The following is a 25,442-nucleotide window of genomic DNA, read 5'->3' as shown; positions in this document are numbered from 1 at the left end:
GGTTGTATTCAAAGTCAAAGTAAACAATTCTATATTATAATGACATTTTATACAGCGCATGTAGTTGTGACGATTATAACAACGACAATAATGGGCATTATTATTATATTAATATACACGTGAATCTTATACAATATAGTGTTATGATATAAAATGCGCCAACTACACTTAACTCGTTAGTGCCAATAAATTAGAACACTAGAAATGAATGCGTATTCGATAAATATGTCTGAAAAAACGAGAAATCGTATTGACCCAGCCACAACTACATTATTCGTCCTCTGAATTTCTCTAGAAAAACATGATATACCATACATATATATATTTATTTTGGTACAATATCCAATGAAACGATTTTTCATACATTAATAATGATATTATTATACGGTGCCACGTCCACTATAACGATAACAACATAACAATATGGTGAAATATTAATGATAACAATGACGATTTATTACAACTAGACGTATGTAAAGTATACACTCGATATTCAAAGTTGAGCACTTAGTACTTACTAATTAGACAGTTATTTTTACGGTAACTTTACGACTCAATCATTATAAAATTAACTATCCTAAGTCATTTTCTAACTTCACTTTGTACTATAATATAGATTTAACTATGAATAAATGCGTTAAAATAAATTATGCATATTTTGACAAATGTATAATTGCATGGTATATGATTTGGGTAATTTTCTTATTTTCAAATTTTCATTTTAAATGTTTATGTCCAGTTATACATAATATTATACTTTATTTAGTGTATATATTCACTGATCTCAATACTAATTTCCAATAAACTTATCTACTGTTGAAAATATTTTAAATATAAGATAACAATATAACAACTTTAAATCTAATTTTATTGATATTTTATAATTATAATGATTTATAATGATTGACTTAATTTTGTTTAGTAAAAAACAACGACTAACTTGCCCAACTTTGCTAATTATATGCATACAAAATAATTACATATTACATGCTGTTAATCAATTGATTAATAACAAATAAAAAATAATAATATTAATATTAATAATAATAATAATAGTAGTAGTAGTAGTAATAATACACGTATTTGGCACATAATTTACAGGCTCGTATTGAATCGGTAGAAAACAAACGGGCGCAGAACGATGAGTCAGGGTCACATGAACGAACTGAATAATTTAAACATTTGTCTTGTGTTGAATCTGCATTTTTTATACTCTGAATGACACGCCTCCACGTTCTTTTTACTCCGTCCCAAATCCATGGCCTTTCGGAATATGTTCTTTGCCACATTTTCGCCAAAGTGTTCAGTGGGACTGAAAAATTAACAAAACAAATAATATTACTATTAAACGCAAAAGGAAAGAACAAGAAACTCTTTGTCAATTTGAAATTGATATATTTCAATAATTATACATTGGCTACATTGTATTATAGTTTTATTATATTGATTTTAAAGTGATATCAATAATGTTCCACTATTTACTCGGTCTTTCGAATATTGTGTCGATAACCTTAAAAAACTAAATCATTATATCGATAAGTATTTGTAGATTCACACCTAAAACATGACCAGCAAAACTCGAAGATTATAGTTTTGAAACAAAAATAATAATATTATAAATTATATTTTATTTACGCATCTAAAACTAATAACTGAAATGGCGAAATACCTAAAAGCATGTATTAAATACGACTTTTCAAAAATTATAAAATACTTTTAAAACAATTTGTATTCTCGGCCTTCGTAAATATTCAAGTAAGCTTTGGACTGTCTTATTTTAAGATCTGTTGACTGTATTATACATATTTTTACATTATAATATATAGTTTAGTTACAATATTTACAAATATTATGATTGAAAAACCGCTGTACAACTCTAAAGTATAATAAATTAATACTGTATTGCATGTTGCACGGAAATTAGTTGATATTCGACGTAAAAATACCACAAACCGAAATAAGGCAGTCTCGTGTTTTGGCTTTCGCGATTAGTCGGGTAAATTAATACTACCTCGAGGTAAATGTGGGGCTCTTTTGCATTGACAGTAATTGGCTAAAAATTGACAAATTTATTACTGATTATAATAATATTATACTGACACGTACACTGTAGTTGGTCGCCAAACAAATAATCGCATATTTTAATATTATATCGTTCTCGACGCATTTTATAGAGTTATTTTTAAACCGTCCGAATGTATCGTTTTGTCCACAGTAGTCGTAGTTGTAATATCTCAGAACTAATCGATACCACGAGTAGTGGTAGACTGTTATAGTAGTAGTTGTAGGCGCGCGATAAATTAACGGCGCCCCGGCGTGTCGGTTGTGGTCCACTCGTGTTGCACTCGTGCGACGGAAACGCTTACGCGCCTAGTTTGTGCATAAAATCGCAAGTGGTTATTATTGTTACTAAAAAATATATTATTGTGATAAAATCGCTATAAGCTATTATCGTTGTTCCGTTTCGACCGAGTTCTCGCCGAACAACACCATCTGCCAGAGTTTCTTGAACAATACCGTGTACGAAACTATAATAATATTGCTGGCGAGAAGGCATCGCTAAAGGTTTTTGGTCCGCGACGTCTCACAGCGATTAAATAGGAATAACAACCGTGCAGTGGCGGATCCAGGGGGGAGGGTCGATCGGGGCGATCGCCCCCCCCCCCGTTCTCTCAAAACAAAAATAATTTGAAGTCCCTGATTTTAGTTTTAGACGTAATTATACTTCATGGGTAACAAAATTATAGTGATATATTTTTTTATTACTATTACTATAAAAATTATTTTTTTTTTGTTCTATACGAGACTGTGGAAAGTAACATACGTATGTACCTAAATAAATACTTTATCAAAATTAATGTGTGCGCTTTAAAAATCACCCCCATTCCCCTGTTATCATGGTCAAGATCCACCCCTGTAACCGAGTGTATAATATGATGTATATTATATTTTATTTTGATAACCCTTTACTGAATTCGATCAAAATTCGTTTTACAAAAAATTTAATATACTAGTGTATGTTCGTAATTATGTTTTGCATATTTTCGTGCAATTATTATAGTTACACGTTTTCTTCAGAGACTCTGATTTAAGCATATCATTGTTTGTGTGTATTTTAATAGTTAATAGGTACATCAAAACAATTAAAAACAATTATTATTCTAATCGCTTTTAAAAGTTGAATACTACAGTATCTCTATAATTTATGTTCTTTTTTTAAATAAAGGTTTATTTAAAATGTTTTTTTTTATAAAAACTATTCAAAATTATATAAATTATATTATATATTATTAAGCAATTTATTTCTTTGATGGAAATTTTATGTGAGAGTGAATAATAATAATATGCTAGTATACTACATAAGTAATATTTTGTATTTTTTTTTTTTTTAAGTATTAAATCATTCGTTATTTTATATTTATTCAAGTCTCATTTGATATGAATAATTTATTGCAAGATATATTTTGTATACACATCGTCTGCTTAAGAGAAAAAACAATGGTTTTCGTGTACGCATTGTTTGGCTGATCACAATATAGACAGTATACGAACTGTGTATACAGAGTAATTTATTTTTTTATCACTTATCAGTCATTTTTCCGAACAATGAAACTGTCTTTAGATTCTTTTTTTTACGTTATCTAAAATAATAACAACACGATATTATGTTGAAATTTTTTAAAAATAACTATTAATGTTAACAGTGAAAATTCAAAATAATGCAATTTTATTTCGAAATTATTATATTTTTACGACTTAAAATCGTGTTTTTTTTTCTAAAATTCATAAACTTATCGAATAATAACTAGTTTAGTCTGCGCATTCGTATTGTTTATAGACTATTCGCAGTTACCGTTTGTACAAATTTTCAAGAGTTCACTGCTTCATGATCCGAAATTTATCGTTTAAAATAAACAACTCCACTGCAATAAGTTAACCTCCGTTCGTATACAACATATAATATATAATACTCGTATAACACGCGGACTCGATTCGAATGTGTTCACACATCGTTAGAGGAGATCCGTCGTACGTCAATTTTGCCACCCTATCATATATGTAATGCTCCTCTCGAGGTATTTTTATTTTTTCATAATCTCGATGAACACTACCCCAAATAGCAATATCGAGCAAACTAAAATCACAGACCTGAAAACGAATAATTAAATCCACGTATAATATACCAATATTATACATGTACAACAAATGTGGACAGTATTACCAGTGCCCAAATTTAGGACGTGCTTGCAAACGTTCGGTGTGAATAATATTTTAATAATTTCTTACTGCATTTAAAAAATATAAATTCTTGTTTTTGTATTTTTTTAAAACACTATATCTATTATACACGAATACGATCAGACGTAATTAAAATCTATTACTTTTCACTATTTACATTTTCACTTTTCATTTCTTTTTATTCAAGTACCTATTTAAATATCTATTTCAAAAGTATATTTTATCAAATATCAATTATGACTATGTTGTATTTCAAACAAAACTAAAACTAACATTTATAATTTTTAATTAAAAATCGCACTAAGTTCGCCAATGCTGATTATGACAACTTTAAAATTATTGATACTAATAATAGTTGAAGAAAAAACTAACTACTTACATAAAAAGTAATTATATAAAATACTTTCACGACCGGTATAGTTATCGGTATCGTATTACAAATTTTGATAGCAATATTAAATTGCTACCATAAAATGGTTGATAAATTATATTCAAAAATAATATATTGTTATAGACATGCACAATGACCATACATTTAAAAAGCTGTTGGATGCAAATATTATCATATAATAATATATCCAATATGTATTTAAAATTGACAACTATTTCTTATCAAAATAGTAAATAGTAAATACGTAACAATTTAATTCGTTTTTGTACATAACCTATTTTCGATAATTGAATCAATAATCGATATTTTGTATTTGATGTATAATAATTTAATAATTATGTTGATACGAGTATAAATCAAACTCAATAATATTTGAACATTGTAGAGCATTATTATAGCATAATATATACTTCAAAGAGCTTATTATTTTCAAAGAGTCTACGTCCGTGTTCGGAGACATGAAAATGTACTTAGATACTATATGTATTTGTATATTAATACGTCAAAATGTATAAAATAGAGAACTATAACGAAAAAATAAATTACATTGACCAAAAATACATTTATACGTGATCACGGAAAAACGGCTTTCTAATGTTATCCATTAAAGGATGACGTATGTCATTTCCAGTTTGTCGTGTTCAATCATAGAATTATGTAAAAGTATTTTCTAACACATTATTTACCTGTCGGAAAAAAATGTTAAAAGAATTTATGTTAATACATCTCGTTATAATATTATATACTAAACGTTTTACTCTTTTTCCCAAACCCAATTCGACTACATAATATAGTAGAATGTTTATTCGATGAATATTCGAAATTTTTTTCCTTGTAAACTCTCAGGAGCACACAATATAATCCGACATATTTTCATAATTGTATTATAATAATATATTTTACTTCCTGTTTTGTTGAAACGTTAACGACTTAAAAATTTAAAAACAACAACAACCTATAATTTATTTTATTTTGAAATTATTCTCAAAGTAATTGCATTTTTATACACATTGAGGGACATAAATAATATTATAGTTATTTAAAATTACAGATTTAGCCCGCAGGCGTGTTTATAGATTACCATTCTATCTACACTTCTAATCTTATCACCTTAAAATAATTAATTTTTATATTTTACAATAAACCGTATTATTCTATTTCTATTGATTTCTAGATTCTTGAACACGATAATTTTCAAAATAATATTTTCCTACAATAACGAACAAATATTTATCAACAACAGTTTCTGATGTATATTTTAGAATACTTTTATAATAAGTTTAAAGTAAGACTGTACGTTAACGTTATAGTAATATCACATTATAAACTATATTTGTTATGCCGCTCTCGATCGGTTAAGGGTGTCTCTGTAGAATTTATAGAAAAACCTTTATCATTCGATCGGCGGCGCTTGTAGACTTTCCAATTGCGTTCGTTGTGAGAACGATGTCACGAGCTATTTAGGTAGGTACCACCTAATATTCGCGTACACGCGCAGCGTAGACGTACGTGCAAATAATCTCTTGACATACTGCTGCAGCACCGATCGCGGGGAACGCGTAACATTGTATAAGGTATAATGTTCAACGTAATAATAGTTATAATAATAAAGTAATGACTTCTGGAGATTTGCGTCCGGTCGGACTTCCACGACGCATTCATTCGCTCGGAATTATTTTCGCTTTCCGTTTCGATTTACACGTGCGACTGATACGCATCAACTAATGTATATTATTACATAAATATTAAATAACTCGTACACAATAACAATTGGACAGGTTCGGCGCGGGAAAAAAAACAAGATCATATATTAGTAATAATACGATGAAATTACTGTCATAATTAGATTATGTGGTCGATGTTATAACACCTCTTTGTAGTCGTACGTAATTAATTAAGGTGATAATTCTAGTGGCCAGTAGATAATAATTATTGTTGTTACTGGCTAATACGGTCGCGTTGTACACCTGTCGAAGCCTGATCTCAGGACGTGAAAAAATTTTTAATCATTTTTATCACGGACAATGTGACATTCAACTGAAGACTAGTGTATACGGTACACTTATACACTTACACGGCGTTATAAAATATAATTTCTAATATTTCAGTAGGTACAAATTATTATGCAACTATATGTACTAAGTAGAATTCGTAAAAAATAAAACTCACATTTCGAATGGTTACAACCTACCCCCCCCCACACACACATACAGACCACTAGTTCCAATGCTAATATTGAAGAAACCTAACTGAGTATTACTATATTATTTGCTGTGGCGATGAAAGAATGATAGTATGATACTCATTTAGTCGTCATCGCTATTTTAAACAAAATAAAAACAAATAATTACGTAAATAAGGTAAATAAATGTATACTGCATTTCAAGTAAAGTTTTATTTCTTTCAATACAAGAGTGAATTTTCCCTATTTCATAGTGGGTTTTATAATTTATACGTTAATACAATATTATAAATACTCTTATAACTCGATTTTAAATTATATTATAGAAAAATAACCGATGCCAATGTACTAATATTGTTATCATATATATATTGTAAATTTTATAATAGGTGAAATCGCAGCAAAATCAATAATGCCGTATTAGAAATATATTGAAAATGTAAATTTGGCTTATGTTATAACGATTGTATAAGCTATACCCAAAGAATGCGTGTTTTCATGTGTCATCTTAATAGGCGCTGAACTCCGTGGTAACGTGTTCCTAGATAAGACCATATGGCATTATGGAAATTATGTAAGTAACGACACGCATAATCGTGCATTTGTGCCATATTGTGTAAGCCACGATTAAATAAGTTTTAATAAAAATAAATAACAAGTATCGGAAATAAAATCGAACGGTTTTTTAGTGAGAGTTGAAGCCGTTACACACAATGTATTATATATTATTAGATGTATAGACGTTATAGACTGTATCATAAACTAAGTACCTATGCACAATTTCTGCAAAAAAATCAAATATAAACTTTATAATTTTCCTATCGTTCCCACTAAAACTTATGTTTCAAATCAATTCCATACCATTAGTTTTATCGATCGATTTAAAATTATTCAAATAACAATAAATTACATTTGTATAATATATGTTATACACGGATATTATCGATGGCCGAAATAATTTTTGTATTTGTTTCATACTTAAAAAAAAAATTGTGACTGGTAAACGCGATAAAAACATATTTTATTTAATAAAGTCATTGTTTAATGATTTGATGACTACGATTTCTAAATTTCAGTTTAAATTTGTGCCACACAAATCAAAGATGGAACTGATATTTTATATGAAGCAGTTTATGGAGACGCATCATAGGGAGAATAATAAGCATTTGCATAGGATGTTAATAGATTTGGGGGTAAATGCATAATAGGAAAAGGAAATGTTGTGGTGGACATTAAAATGCTGGAAAGAGTACAAAGAGATACCCGCTTAGGTGTTAGGTTAATAGTAGTACAAGTAGACAGTAGTAGAGGATTGACAACGACAAAAGTATAAGTGAATATAAGAATTTATTTTAAGTGTAGGTCTGCATAAGGTTAGTAGGACGTATGTAGGACAAATGGGCCGGCCCAATATAGTCGAGTGCAAAGGGTAAAAGAAAAGAAGAGTGAATAACACAACGAAACTAATTTGTATCGAATCAAAGCTATTTAGTTTTCAAACAAATATTTAAATGCGTCCAGCACCGAGCTCTACATCTATAATGAATCATGATACAAAATGATAGTGTCACATTATATGCAACCTACGTGTTAAGTCTGATATAGATGCGTTACAAGTTCGGGTAAAATATAATTTTTGACCGAAACGAAAAGGTTGTTATTTTTTGCGGAATAATTATAATTTATTACTTAATTAGCACTCTTTGGTTCGAACTAATAAGTTCGCTCGTTTTTGTATTTGTGAAATGTTTAATGGCTTACCGAAAACCAGAAAACATATAGGTACCTATATCATGTGTTAACAACAGGGCAGTCTCCCTCCCGCTCGCATCGTTTAAAATTTCAAACCCCCGAAAAGCGACCCTCTTACGCGCGAGTCGGGTCGAAACGCCGCCGCCCGACTTTAATCCCCATTGCACCCCCGACGTATATCTGGACACTGCAGCACATTCGATAAATCATCATTATTATAACACGGACGCTTGCACACGATAAACCGCGTACTGCGGAATTGATGCCCCGGAAAACCCCTAGACGACTATTTTGTATTTTACGATTTATCCGCAATAATACCTTCGGCCACGTATGACACTATTTCGACGTGTATATTTGATTTACTATCGATTTTATTTTTTAGTTGATAAATACGCCACAAACAGTGTGTCGTATTGTTGGCGTGAGGCGCGCGGGGTGTGAGCGGCAGTGCTGGGAATTAAAAAAAAGTGCCATAAAGTTTTGTATCATTAATTAGATTTCGCGTTTAATGCGATATGATAATATTATAATATACCTTATAAAATAATTGGTATAACATTACTCTGGTTTGTATCGTAAGATTTTTTGGCAAAATGTCGTGTTTTGTTTTTAAGACGTGGCACTACATTCTTACCCGTGGTTTTCGATTCCTATTGTCAAAACCGTCACGTTCGAGGACGGCCTGGCGCACTGGGATACCGGGAGGTTCCCGGTGGTCTGATTTATTGGGATTTGTCATTGGCCTGACGGCTATATCACATTATTTTTTTAAATAATGAAGTAGTTTTTAATTTTTTTATACTAAAAAAATATATTATTAATATTTGTAAACTACTATACTATAGTATAAAAAACCCGATTCGAACACCTGTAACCCGTAAAGTAAATTATAATATTATAAGTTATTATTATCTTATGCCACCTATAACTAATAAATAATAATTAGAATTTCTCATTTAATATGGGTATTTTGGGATGCATAAAAGCATTATTATTATTGTGTAGTTTCGTCGAAAATTAATACGTTTTTCAAATAACTGGGCATTTTTAAAGATGTCGTTTGCAGATAAGTATGAAATAATGAATTGGGAGATTGATATAGTGATGACAGATGAGGATGATTTGGAAGTTGACTGAGAAAATAAGTCAAGCTATGTGTAATAGTTGTAGAAACTGTACACTGTGTTGTTACAAATTATTGATAAAATATCATTTATACAGTAACGCTTATCAAGTATTAACAGTTGCTTATAAGTATTTATTGTGTCTTCCTGTTACTCAAGTTGCCTATGAACCATCATTTTCTTACATTAAACTATTTAAAAAAAAGGTTAAGAAGTAAACTTTGTAATAAAACTGCTGAAGCATTTATGTCAATGTTAGTTGAAAAATAAATTTTGATAAATATTGATAATGATATTATTTTTGGTTTGTTTATTAGTGTTTATAAAATATAATTTGTAATAAAAAATTCAAGCATATAGTGGCTAATTGAATTTTTTGTTAAATTTTTAAAAAGAATACATAGTCATAGATATAGGTGTAACTAGGCCTTCAAGCTCAAATTGAATTGAGATAAACAGTCTCACTAAAATATTGATGCTGATTGAATGTATATTTTTTTTTTGTCCTCTTGCATATAATAAAAACCAAAATATTAGATAAATAAATAATTATACAATAAATTGGGTAGTTTGGTGGGGAGAGGGTAGAACATAAGCTTAGCCATCCTCTACCCCATCCCCCCACTAAAGTAACGCTATCATGGTAAACATTGATATGTGGCCTGGGTAATACATTTTCCTGGCCTGAATTTATCTCCCAGGCCGTCCCTAGTCACGTTATACGAAAATACGTGAACTCGTCGTATATACTGCATCAGTCCGTTATAATAGTCATCGTGAATATTATTCTGGTACGCGATTGTGCGAATAAAAGAATCCGTCACGGCTTAGGTCAGGTGCACGTTCGGTTCGTTGTAAAATTGACAATAACTCGGGTAAAACAAGATTATTCAATAATAACGACACGAAATCAGTTGTCATCGTGCACATTGTGCGACACATACAACGTCCCGCTGGAAACGTTACAATAACATACTATTTCGTGTGCCTACTTTATATACTATTATTGTCGAACGTCGACTTCAGTCGTTTTCGTACCGCAGGTCATATTATACTGGTGTATCCGTTTTCATTCCAATACATAATTTAAATTCGTGTCTGTTAAAGAGGTCTTGCCGAAAGCGAAAACCCCTTAGAACGTATATACAATAACAATAAAATACTATACAACAAAAACATCAATAATGACGTAACAATAACACGCTCACATAATATATATTATTATTAATAATATCATTATTGCATAAATATGTTACCGAATAAGGCGACACCGACACTTAAGACGGGGAAACGTTTCGGAACGGATGACAAAAATGTGCACACTTCAAACCGACGCGTATACGACCGCGAATGGTCAAAGGTGTGCGTCTACCAAAAAGGTATTTTAGTCTGATTGCTATCGACCGACAGGATGTTAGTCGTATTAGGATTATTACGTCGCTGTGACTTCGGACCATTCTTGACCGTCTCGTCCGAGTAGTTTTCGTTTAAAGTCATACACGGAAATAAAATATTATACTTGTTCGTAGAATTAAAAAATGTACACACCACGAAACCGAACTCAATTCAGTTCCATTTCGTTCGATTTTTTTGGGCTATCCACGTCCACCTCAGACCACAAGCCAACCAAGTAAACACTTTTGGTGTTACGACAATTTATAATTGTACATCGTTGTTAGTATTATCTATAAGCTCGGTAAATAGCGTACGTTGTTGCGATTTCATATAGCCATCAGTATAACCTAATATTAAATTGGAGTTTTTCAGTTTTAATCCTCAAAATCGTCAGTGTTTAATAATTAATCACACGTTTCTTGTAGTATATAACCTACAATTACTGAAACCGATCGATTCACTGATCATATTATACGACACGAAAATTACTACGTACACGGTCCATACAATTATTGATAGTACAAGAAAAAATGTGTGATTCAAAGCTGATCAAACGGAGAAAAAAATCAATAACACCCAATAATATTAAAATAAGTATAGGCCACGAAAATGGCTTTAATATATAAACAAAAATAGGACAAACAATAATTGTTTTTGCAATTATTTTAACCTCTACGGTGATCAAATACCATTTTTTCCATATTTTAAACTTATAAATAGTGGAAAAAATATAATGATATGAATACATTATTTAAAATCACGATCAATATAAATCGAAGTGTTAAAATCGGTGACCGTGTTTTTTATTAATATTACATAACGGGTGTATAAAATATATTTTGTGATAAATATCGATCACATTAAAGCCTTTCAATGTTTGACACGGCTTTGATTTATAAATAATTACAATTCTTATCGGAGGCGAGCTTTGTACACGACAAACGAAAACCAAATTAGTTCGTACTGATAAAAACACAGGTACCTACCTACTCTATAATATAGAAGTTACTTTATGTAACGGTAATAAAAATATAAAATATAGTCGTCTAATTACCTTTATAAATTAGACGTTTTTATATTTGCAGTTCAGACTCGGGACTTTTCCTTTTCTCGTAATAAATTAACACAGACTTGTTTAGTGTTTTTACTCGATTTTTTTCCCCTTTTTATTTTACGGTTTTTTGCCTCTCATTCTTTGTTTCTACGTATAAATATATTATTATGACGTGTTCAGCCATCTATATTTATGCACTCTGGGGTAATAGGCACAACGCGCACAGCTCATTACGAACTAAATACGCCTAGAACAATACTACGGAGCTACTACACGTCATCATCCACATCGTTGGATATCTGGAAATCCATATTGCGTATTCCGATTGCACGGCAGTGTTTAATAATAATAATAATAATAATAATAATAAAATTCGATTTAGTAAATAATTGTGTTTGTAAAAAATACAATATATGAAACCGAAAATCAGAAAATAAATAATTGGATATTGTATTAAATTATACTACCGCGATGAATTATTATTAACCGTACGAACTCGTTTATACCTCGATCCAGATGGTTTATAGGATAAAACGCACCGAACGCAAACAGTTTAATAGAATAGGTACGAGTAATTACAATAATTATGCATATTATTTTGTATAATTTGATGGATTATGAAATATATTATATACGCCTACACAATATAATAATATAAATTCGATAAATCAATTACCGGAAATCCCAAAACTCTCAACGATAATATATATATATTATATATTCATCGATATGTATCGTTAGATGCTGTTTTCCGAAAGGCATATAATATTATGAAATCGATACACCGCGACGACCTAACCTAACCCACGCGAATACAATAAGTCAATAAATTATCATTAATCTCGTCTGGATAACTGGAGTGGGAATTAGACGGAGGTAAAAAACGTTCGCATAGGCAGCCCCTTTTGCATTTATCGGTCGAATTTCAGTAGTGTAATGAATTTTAAAAACAGATTTAATACGAACGACATGCGATCGTTTTAGCGTACTACACATTGGTACACAATTTATAAAAAAATCAAGTCATGGCACTGTAATATGGCGTTTATTCCTCCATCGTTGCTCAAATGAAGAGCTAAGACCTTCGAATCAATATTCGAATTTGTGCGAAGATTTTTTTTCACAGTATAAATGTATAAAACACTCTCTATTCACTTGGTATGGAATTATCGTTTAATTTCGTATGTAAGTAGGGTCCTAATAGAATACGATCATATAACAATGGTAATTTATATTTTACGACATCATTATTCACGTAATTTGTATTGTGGATGATACACAATTTGTTTTTGACTTTATTTATAATTTCATAATACATATATTAATATTTTATAAAGGCGTATAAAAATATATTGTATATATATATCGAAGAATTTAGGGAAGTCATTATATATAAACATAAAATTATAATTCCTATTAATTTTCAATTGCAAATTGTTCTTACTCACGCAAATACCCGAATGGCGTTTCGTTGCCACCGCCGCGCGTCGTTTACTAAGCTTTATTAGGAATTTTCGCTCATACACGACTGCAATATTATATAACTACGGACTCGACCCGTTTCATCCAAAACCGATCCCTCTGTTCTTACGAGAAGTTAATAAGTATAATACTGAAATCACCGATTACCTATACGTTACCAATCGAAACAGTTGAAGGCTTTTGTCATATACCAACGACAACATTTTGTCACCACTTTTTAAAACTTTTAATTAAATATAAAATCGCAATATGATAACCGATGTCCGATATAGATCTGGTGTACATTAGATGATGGTTTAAAAAACAAATATGTACATGTTATGTGCATGTTAAGTTAAGCTCCCATTAATATTCTAGTTTTTTTTTTTTATCAATTATAATATCTGTTACGTTATTTTTTTATTATTTGTGTTTTTCATTAATTTTTAAATATTTATTCATCATTAATATTATAACAATAATAACTCAATTGAAAACATTTATGGAAATTTTTTTAAAATTATAATCATCAGCAAATGTATCAAATAAAATCGAGATACCCGTGACACATCTAATATCTGTTTTTCCTATTTGTCGTAGAGCATGCAATTTATTTATTATTAATATGATTATCGTTTAATGTGTTACGGTTTATATCATTTGCGGTTTGGCCTAAAAATATAATAGTATAAACACTACCAAAAACTCACCTCAGCAATTTGAGTAGATTGATCTCCACTTGATTGAGCTGCTTTTCAGGCGTGGCCGCGATTTGACAAATCATTTTCCTCGCACACGTCGACCTGTCTTGTCTAAGGATTTCGTCGAATTTGTAGAAATCGGACAGGGATTCTTCGACGTACGCATTAACGTGCTACAAAACGAAAAAGGTCGAAATTGTAAAAAAAAAAATGATAATTTAATGCATAATAATTATTATTATCAATAGTGAATTCTATCGATATTCTTAGGTATAATAACAAAAATATAATTATTATGTATATTATATTCATTTTAGAAAAGGTGGACATTAACAAGTTAAAAATTATGTATTTTTTTTAAAAAAAATTTTAACTTTACTAGTTAGTTAATTTCCTAATTTTTTCAAATTAATTTTAAGTATGGTATATTGATATATTAAGTTAAAATCATGTTTATACACAGTATAATAAAAACGAATAGTAATGAATTTTAATCATATGTTTCGTTATTATTTAAAATAAATTTAAAAGTTAGGTATTTAAAAAAGTAATAATAATAAAAATAATTGACTTATTTACTGAGTCAAGTTAATGTTTTTCCTCCTTATTTAGAGTTAAATAATATATTGTTTGTAACTATTCAATTAACATTCTAAACGTTAATTTATATTTAATATAATATACCAAAAGACTACCTAATACATAAGGATAAGGCTCGTATATTATATATAATATATATTAAAGATATCTAAAGACGTTTAAAATCTCGATAAAAAAAAAATAATACTTTTATTTGTATTTAAACAAATAATATATACAGATAAGCTTATTTAAAAATTATACTTAAAATGTAATTCAAGAATATTTCAAATATTTAGATAAAAACAAATACTTAGAAAAGATATTAATAATAATATAATTTGCTACAAAATTAGTTGCTTAATGTAATAAATAGGTAGGTAATAATCAATTGAAATAATAACTGTTAGATTACCTAGGTTGAAATTAATTCTTTGTATCAATACACTACTCTTATATGACGTGATATATTGGTAGTTCTCATTAACTTAATAAAATTATCATAAATCATAAATCATAATTCATAATGCAGCCTCCATTAAAGCAGTGCTTCTCAAGCCTTTTTGTCATGAGTCCCTCCTCCTAAATTTCATGTAAAACCGTCAAAGCCCCCTTGATAAAAATCATTAATTATTTTAGGGCCTACGAGATACACTGCATTAGAGTATGCGCATATCATTAGAACATTAGACAAATTAACAACATAGCAGTTCAAAGTATTTATAATTAACTATAGAAGAAATATTTGTAGAAACTTAAAATACAAATATTTTTTTTAAAAAAAAACAATAAAAATAGCATTTTAAATACTAGGTATACGACTAGGTATTTAAATATAATTACTTATACTCGTGTACTTTTCACCGGGATCAGATATATTTATCGCATGATAATTATTAATAGTTTATAGTGAACACAAGATAGATATTGTAACGCGAACGTGTGTCTTATATAACAAACGAGATGAATGTAAAATCATAATGAGACGAAAAATGATTTGGGATTTTCTTTTAATGATCATCGTTGAATTAACCGCAACCACTTTGTATACAGAATCATGATAACGATTTCGGTCTTGTTTTAATTATAATAATTACTACGTTACACAATATGCGTATCCATGTGTATGGCTCGCAAAAGTTTCTCCAAGCCCATGGGTCATATTCTATATATATATATATATATATACACATAGAATATATACATATAACCAATATACCGCAAATCATCGAGTTCACGTTATCGTAGTATGTAACAACACGTAACCACTGGCGCTCCCCGCACGTCATTCACGGTCATCAATCGCTCTTCCTACGGTACATCACACTATATTATTATATAGTTAAATATATAGGTACTAATGTTGTACCAAAGTGAAGTACTCGAGTAAAAATATCCAAATACCTTCTGAGTAACACGTATTTTAAAAAGTACTTGTAATAGGATAAAATATTTTAAATACTTTTTCAAAGAGTCTATATTTAAAATCAAACACTTATTTTTAAATAACTTTTCTTTATAGTTTGTGTAATTGGTATTTCCAATTCAATCACGTTTAAATAATCATAATAATTGAGAAATAAATGTGATTTGAGTAAAAAATACAATCTATAGTCTATACCTATTACACACAAAAAAATGTATTATAATATTATAAATTCTATTTTGAACTTTTGAAGTAAATACTTTTCAAAACAAGTATTTGTACCTGTATTTGAATGCATTTTAAAATTAAAAAGTATATTTTACAAGACTGTTAGGTACCTATCATATGCTTAACATATCGTAATGGGTATTGAGTGGGTCATCGCTACATGTAATTGGTTAAAAATAAGGCGACCATATGATTATTTATAGAAAATTAGAAACAGGACTTTTACTCGTACACTACCCCCTCAACTTTTATGCTCTGTCGTGTCTGCCCAACACATCGCTGCTAAACTAAATTATGGTCGTAACTCGTAATTTCGTAATAATAGTTATTGTTTTAGATTGTAAACGTAATCGTGAAAGATCTATATACATTAAGAATATTTTCGGACAAAAGTCATAAATTCTATTGCTCCAATGGAAAACTGAACAAGGTAGTATACCTCTACAGTCTACACCTAGTACCTACACATTAATATATTATACCGAAATTGAAATGGATTTAAAAAAAGAAATAAAACGTATTCGAAAAACAGTGGACCGAACAGACGCTGACCACTACGACGATAAACGAAATAGATTTAACATTTCGTCGACTGAATAAATAATTCAACGAACGCATGCAGGATTGCACTGAGGCGGATGAACCAAGACAAGTTACAACACCCGACACCGGTCCACGGTCGATATTTATTGTACATAATATATATCATGTCCGTATATTTCACGAAATAACCTCTTGTGAAGATAACTTAGGGTGGTAGATTGAACTTTTTGATTACTTGAAAAATATTGTAAATAATCACTGCGAAAAAGTATCGATATGTATTTTGCACAATTGCAGACAACACCGCACATATTATAATATAATATTATTATTATAGTTGGTTGTTTGCTTCTTCCCTACAATTGAATCATCAAAATTTTATAAAAATAAGCATATAATATATGTAATGAATATCATAACCTAGGGTGAGTGGTCATATTCGATCAAATTGTTAGTATATATAGTATATACTATATAGCATAATTTTGAAAGTAAAAAATTTATTTTTATACAATATTTCAGACAATCAATTAATCGCTGAAATTCGGTTGGATGTTAAACGTAAATACAAATACTATTCAAAAAGATTTACAAAAATATTTCAAGACTATAAATTAGTGTCTTAAAATTATTGAACTTTTAAAAGGTATTGCGCACTATTTTTAATTTAAACATTAAAATATCAATAAGAACTTACGAATTGGATATTTTTATGTTTTAAACAATTTTTTTATATAAATAATAATCATTATTGTTAAACTTTAAAAATTGATTTGGTATATTATACTGATGATATTTTTTCTGAATTATCAATTTTTCTCGCGATAAATTTAGCATTCTAAAAAATGTAAATATTATTGTACCAATTTTGTCAATATGATTTACAACAGGTACAACCACCACTCTCGGTTGTGTCAAAATGTATTCCGCTGTCTGCTACCATAATACGAATCTGCGCGTTCAATTGGAAATAAAACTTTGCCCGTATAATGTTTTATGCATCGATAAGCTCACAAAATAACGTAACGGGCATTAATAACGCTACAAGATTATTTGACGCATCTAACTATTTGGCAAGGTGTGTGTGCTCTACCTACAATCAACGCCGATCGATTCATAATATAATGAGGATGTGCTTAAGTTGTTTTTTCTTGTATATAGTAGGACTTCACGACACAGCCCTTAGTGCCCTTGAGATTTTCCTGCACCTTTTTTGTACCTGGCCATCTATATCTAATTAATGTACAGGATAATTCATTTGCACGACTACAATATAATATTATAAATCAATGTTTATGCTTTTGAAAAATAAAAATTATTTTAGGCTAGTAGTTTTAAAGAAGACTACATTTTTTCGAAAACGTGTAATTTTTCATCTGTTTATCCGGTTTTTTTGTTTTTTACTATAAAAAATGTATTTATTTTATAAAATTATTCTGCTTCTAAATATTGAAAAAAAATACGTCATTATTCAGATGAATTGTAAATGAATCACCCTGTATACGTTTCCCGTAGCCTATATAGTAATATTATAGTGTATAAGTATACGTCATATTGAAATGTACTATAGCGTGACACGAGTACGCGACACTAAAAAAACTGTATGATTAATATTAGGTTTGGCACCCTTAAATAATACTTCTACAACCATTGAGCATTGAGGTGTAAGAAAGTGAATTTGAACATGAATAATGATGAAATCGTATGATGTATTCAGTGTATACATCGTGAATTTATTATCATATACACCTAATTTATTATAGAGTTGATACGAGTACTTAAATAACAGCAAGAGATAATCAAAAATCAAATCTTGCGCTTCTCTCGAACAGCAATAGTTTTATTATCTAAACATATTATTTTATTTCATTATTAGAATCGAAAACAACTGGAAACGCGTAATTTTTATTCTCGAATAAACTGTGAATATATAATATTAAATGATAACGTCGCTCGGTGTGTTTTTCTAGTATAAAATATAATTAATAACTATTTTATAAAATGCATAATAAAATAATTATATAATATAATTATAATCAAATCAGTCAACAAATTAGTTTCACGTTTCTCTACGCCTACATTTTATACTTTACTTTTATACTTTTTTTTCGCTCATATCTAGTAATAGATTTCATTAATGTTCGATGTTATTCATATTGCTCATTTGATTTTTCTATCTATCATTCCAAAATTCAGTTCGAAGAATTATAATTAATCATAAATCATAAAAATAAAACAAATGTATTTAACGTTTCATAAACATCGAATAGTTTATAATACATGCAATTCATTAATTAATTTGTTTTTTAATTAAAATATAAATTTTTGTAATAGACTGAGAGTTTTTAATTTCACATAATAACTTTTACAATATTCATAACTGCCTGTTCTATTGCAGTTTGAAACGTTATTTGATCACCAACTATAGAATTGAATTTTTTTGAATTTTAAACGCATAACATAATATGTCTGAAGAGCGTACAATGTCCACTGAACATAAACGCAAAGAAAACAAATTGATATAGAAACTTGAAAAATGTTATTGAAAATTCCTTATCGATGTGTAATATTACGTTTTCTAATAAAATAAATACTTCAATATGTTATGAATAAATAAAAAGCAATACAAATAATATATTCCTCGTAGTAGATAACCAACAATGAAATACATCACTCTTCAGTTTGTAAACATGGAATTCAATATTTAACACTTTGTATGATATAATATTAGAAATTTACCATTTTAACATTAATGAAAGATATTTATCTTAAACTATACAAATAATAAGTAAAATATTATTTTTTGAAAACTCCCATTCTAGCAGCGTTTTTTTTATTAAATGTAGTAAGAGAGTTACCACTAAATACTAAAATAATGCAAGTCACTACTTTTACCACCGCTTGTGTAAAGAAAAATTATGGTAGTCAGTAAATATATTAAAGGGTTAGAACTTGCGTTTGCATGTTTCTTTTGTAATACCTATATAATATTTATGGTAAGATGCAAGTAAATTTATTTAAATAAAAAAAAAAGTGAATTTTTCGTAATACTTGAAAGAAAAAGAAAATTTGAAAAATGATAACCATATATTAATGTGTATGTACTGTATTTTACTATTTTTAAACATTACATTGTCGGTCAATACTGTCGTTTCCAAAATCTTATCGGTAGACAAATTAACTTTATACGGATTACCTAAAGATGCATCAAATGGCGACTTAGTATATTTTATTAAGTAGGTACACATTTCATTGTTCGCTCTTTCTCGATACGTAAAAATATATTGACTAGTTTAATGACCGCTTATTTAAATTTATTGACATTAGAAAATATCTTAAGGTATTGCGCGGTAGTTTCAACCATGTATTATGTAAACATAATTAAAAGTTATAAGATCTTAATTAATTTTGTTTGTTATTACAGACGAACACATATTATAAAACTCATTAATATTGCAATACTGCTTTTAGTCAACCCAGTCATGTATTTGAGTAATTATTTTTATATCATTTTAACCAATATTTGGTGCCTATATAATATTTAAAAATCCAAAATCGTATCCTTTTTTAAAAAAACAAAATATTTATTTGCATATTAACCATATTCTAATAATTTTATTAGAAGCTATATTTTAAGGATTTAATTATTTAAAAGTCCTTATTTCTTGTAGTTATTATAAATATGGTAAACTGCTATCCACTTAGCACGATTCAAATTTAAATTACCCAAATATTGTGCAAATAATGTTACATTTCATAAAAATAAATTAAATCATAATAGATTAATCTATCGTAAATGGTGTATACTACAGAAATACAAATAAAAAACTAAAAATTAAATCATACCTAATTATTAACAATGTAGTTTAGTAGAAATGAATAATTTTAATGCCTATTAGGAGAATATTTATATTATACTAAATGGCTTAAAATTATTATTATGTATAGTATAATAACTATTATTCATCCTTAAATACATTTAACATCAAAAATATTTATCTAGATAATAGATATAAGTTTACCGAATGTGTCTAGTTGAAAACAGATGAAGTACAACTTGCATTTTAACACTATAAATACAATAAAATATATACATATAATTTTAAATTTTTACCCTCAAAAAATAAATAGTTATATTTTAAACACGACTATCCTCCGGTGAGAATGAACGTTATAAACTGTAAAATAACTACTGTAAAATATACGTACTGTAAATAATCATTTATCTCGGATAACTGTTTTATTTAAATATATAGATGAAAATATAATTTAAATTATTTAAATACAACTCGATAATTCACTCCACACTTATTAGGTATCAATATAATATTATATTATTTAAAAATACCTACCTCCACATGTGCTAATAATCATGTTCCAAGAATACATCGGAGGATATGGTAGGTCGCGTTTATTGAAAATAATAACGTTAATATTATTTGTTTCTTGTACATAACATATCCGAAATAAGTTATCACAATAATATGATGAACAGGTTTTAAATATTTTAGACTATTATGAATACAATTACTATGTTATTTGTCGTAATTTTTTTATTTTTAAATCGAATATTCATTTTAAAAAAAATATAGATATATACAACCGAAATGCACATACACACACGCCACAAACACGAATTACTTAAAAAAAAAAAATAAAAAAAAAAACTATTTAAGAAGAACAACAAAAGGATTTTGATAGTTTGTTTTTATATACGTGAGAGATTGAATGCACAATATTATATTACCTATATAGACCATTTCAGGCCATCGATTTGTATGTCAATGACTGAAACGAACTACAAAGTGTGATGGAAATTTAGCAAATGTCAGCTATACTGTACATAACAATAAGTATATAATATAATTATAATACTAATATTTTTTACAAGATGAAGCTGAATATCAAATATCGATCCAAAATAGATGGGCTAAACATATTTTTACCTATTTAGAGTAGTTATTCGATTTAGGTAATGACCATTTAACCAACCCGTTAAGTTATTGGTAAAAAATTGTTTTTTAATCAACGTTTAAAAATCTAATACATTGTATTCATCGTATAAAATATTTTAACTACGTTATATTTTGATATGTTTCACAAATTATTATTACCTTTTACTAGACCGACCATTGTCCCTAAACAAAACTATTTAAATTAAATAAATACACAATATGTATACACGTATAAGCGCTATATTTTATTTTTTTTAACTGGTCAACAAAAGAACATAATACAGAAGAATTGTTCATAGATTTCTGCAATAAAAAGAATAAAAATGATAAATTGTTGGGTGTTTACTGAATAGTTATCACATAAGAAGAAAACTTTGCTCTCCGCGGCTGAAATACCGTTCACACTCGTAGGTGGGCCTCAAAACGCTTTTTCAAAACGAATGTTTTCGATTTAAACTGTCAGACCGGTCTCTGCTACAATAGTATGTGCGCCACGAACAAATATAACTCACCAATAAAAACGGTCTTGAGGTTTTACGATCCAGGTCAACCGTTAATTTTCTTGGAGAAAATTAATTTTTGGCTCTCAATGTATATAGCACACACGTAAAACTAAAATTATTTTCACGCGTTTATACTTTGTGGTTTCTCGTACAGCAGACCGTCGGTGGTAGGTTAAATATTTTATACTTATCATGTACAAGTGACGCACGAGATCATAAGGGTCTCATTAAAAAAGCCCTCCTCTGTTCGCATACGTTTTACACTCTAAACATTATGTGTGTGTGTGTGTGTTTGACTTTGACTGCAATTGTTTCATGCAATTTTTCAATTTTTCGTCTTCATGGGTCACTCCTTTCATATCGTTATATTATTATTATAAACGTTATTATTCGTATCGCCGTCATGAGTTTTTCAATTATTTATTTTATAATTATTGCTCAACGGTAATAAGGTAAAAAAAAAAAATACTGCCGAGTACAGGTTGCCGCACGTCATCCGATGAGACCAACAGTGTTACAAAAAGTGTAGGTCTAATGGTTTTAAATAGTATAACGTTTTATTAATATAATATTTATATATACCGAGTTTGAAAAACTAACAGATTTTGTTTCTGGCAAAGTTGACGAACAATACACCGACTATATTATCATTACACGGTGACACAACCGTTTAGCTCGGAACCAAAACGAGTGGTTGTTGTTTACGTTTTTATTTATTTATCATATATTTTTTTTATTTTTTAACTGTCCACGGGGATCCAATATGTTTGACAACAATTGAATAATAACTGGTTCTCTGGACAAAATATACGATTGCATTTTAATAATAGCACAATGACTTTTTATGACATCAATTAAACGCAAAAATATGTTATTATTACAGAAGTTCTGTTGTGTATTTTCTACTTGGAAATTTAATATTTAAAGTTTTGTTTTAACATTGTAAACAACGAGTATTATGCAAGTACTATGCGGGTCACAGCGTCACTCAGATCTGAGTCAATACCGAATAATGATCTACAGATATTCGTAAAAATACAGTGAAACGTGTTTTTAATGTCCCGTCAAAAAACCAGGTACGTATTTTTTTCAAAAAGTAAATAAAAAAAAAACCTTATTGATCGTGTCAAAAATGTAATATGATGATTGTTAAAAATATACGACTATGCACGAATAAACTTAAAATTTTATAAATTGAAATAAATTAATTTAATAGACTACAGTGTAAGACCTATACGAATTCGTTTTATGGACACAAATAGCCATAGAAAATTAGTTAGTTACATATCCGATCGACAAACGTTATCGATGAACTATCACTATAGCTATGGTCGAGTCCTGAAGATCAACTCGAAATTCATTTTTACTCACTCAAAACCGGAAAGATAAAAAGTTTGAATTGCTAAAATCTGATGTTGTAGCTTTTACCACTGTTGGCTTTAACAGAAACGGAGCCTCCCGTGTGCGATATTCGCACGATAAACTTCAAGGATAATTTATCGCACTTGTATAAATTGTATTTATTTTCAATTTCGATTAATCGAAAAATTAAATTACATTTACTTCGGCGGTGGGTGAGGTGGAACAATATTTTGCTCGATAACGACTAATTGAATATAAATTAATATCTTTTAGAAATTGGAAACAAATTTTGCTACGCGCGAATCTCTAAAAGGCAACGAGCCTTTAACAGTGGCAGCACTGTTGCCAATCTAATATACATTCTTGAAAAAAAAAATATATATATCCATCGTAATGCTTCTTTGCCTATACATCATTTAACTTATAAGCATATTATAATCATTGTCGGTGAAGTACACAGTTAAGCTAACGATTCTGATGCTGAAGTCTTCTTTATTCCTAACAAACTAACAAATCAAATATCATAATTCGCACTCACCTCGTCTGGTATAGATCTCTTCCAGAGTCCCAAAAGCCTTCCGGCCATGGCGGCTGGCTTGGCGGGTCTGCTAGACGAAATCTTGTGCCAATCTTGCGCGAGCTTGTGCATCATCCACATGCCGGCCAATCCCATGGCCGCCAGCAGAGCCAGTCTGATGAAGTGTATGTGCGCCTTGACGGCGGCGCCCATCACCAGCACTAAGAATCCGATTATCGCGAATCTCATATTGGCTATCGATGTGTAGGAGGTACTTACTGAAACAGACGATTTCCACCGTGTTTTTTATGTGTGTATTAAATAATTAGGCATTATTGTCACCAAACAATAATTTTATCTGTATTATATAGGTTTGTGTAACTATTCAAAAATATTTTTTTTACGTATAATTTTAAATCACGACAGTATTCAAAATATTTTTAAATCATTTAAGTTTATTGATCTATGGTAAAATTTAATTTAATTTCATAATCCAATGTAGAACAAGTGTATGAAAATATATAAATGATAATAGTATAAAAATCAAATTTCGAACCGGTTTTAAAGTTGTTTAGGTATTTAAAGTTTAAATTAGCAGATCGATATTGATCTATTTTGAAGTATAAATGCTTATAGGTATGTATTTAACGACAATCAAACTATGTAATATGAGAAACTCACGGTATGTACAATTTACACTGCTCAGAACTACGAGCACTGGCGAAAATTTCACGCGTTGATTGCGGGAGACCGGATCCGAACCACAGAGGTGAAAAAATGTCGATAAAAAATTTGAAAATTAACGAGTTTCGACGAAAAAAATTCGGAGTACAATTTTTTGGCTGGATTTGTCACGAGAACAGTTGTTGAATTCTGCGACGGTCGAGAACGGATTGACGGTACGAGACAGTCGGGACTTCCTCACGACGACCGGCACGGTCGGGTTTAGCCGCCGGCTCCAGGGTAGGAGTTGGTGGCGGCAGTGGTAAAAACTTCCGGTTCACCAAGACGCGTTACGAAATGACTT

At 29.3% G+C, this 25,442-nt stretch overlaps 1 protein-coding gene across 1 annotated transcript; it reads right to left on the bottom strand.

Moving 5' to 3' along the window:
- Nucleotides 1-307: 307 nt before the first annotated feature.
- LOC113556133 lies at nt 308-25,321 on the bottom strand. The gene is made up of 4 exons (XM_026960902.1): nt 25,097-25,321; nt 24,437-24,693; nt 14,312-14,475; nt 308-1,312 (listed from the first exon to the last, which is right to left on the bottom strand). Exons 2-4 carry the CDS (start codon nt 24,662-24,664, stop codon nt 1,153-1,155), a joined length of 552 nt encoding a protein of 183 aa, XP_026816703.1. The 5' UTR covers nt 24,665-24,693; nt 25,097-25,321; the 3' UTR covers nt 308-1,152.
- Between the last annotated feature and the right edge of the window lie 121 nt (nt 25,322-25,442).

This window comes from Rhopalosiphum maidis, chromosome 3 (genome assembly GCF_003676215.2).
Source record: "Rhopalosiphum maidis isolate BTI-1 chromosome 3, ASM367621v3, whole genome shotgun sequence".
NCBI classification, from domain to species: domain Eukaryota; kingdom Metazoa; phylum Arthropoda; class Insecta; order Hemiptera; family Aphididae; genus Rhopalosiphum; species Rhopalosiphum maidis.
This window is presented reverse-complemented; position numbering and strand designations above follow the sequence as displayed.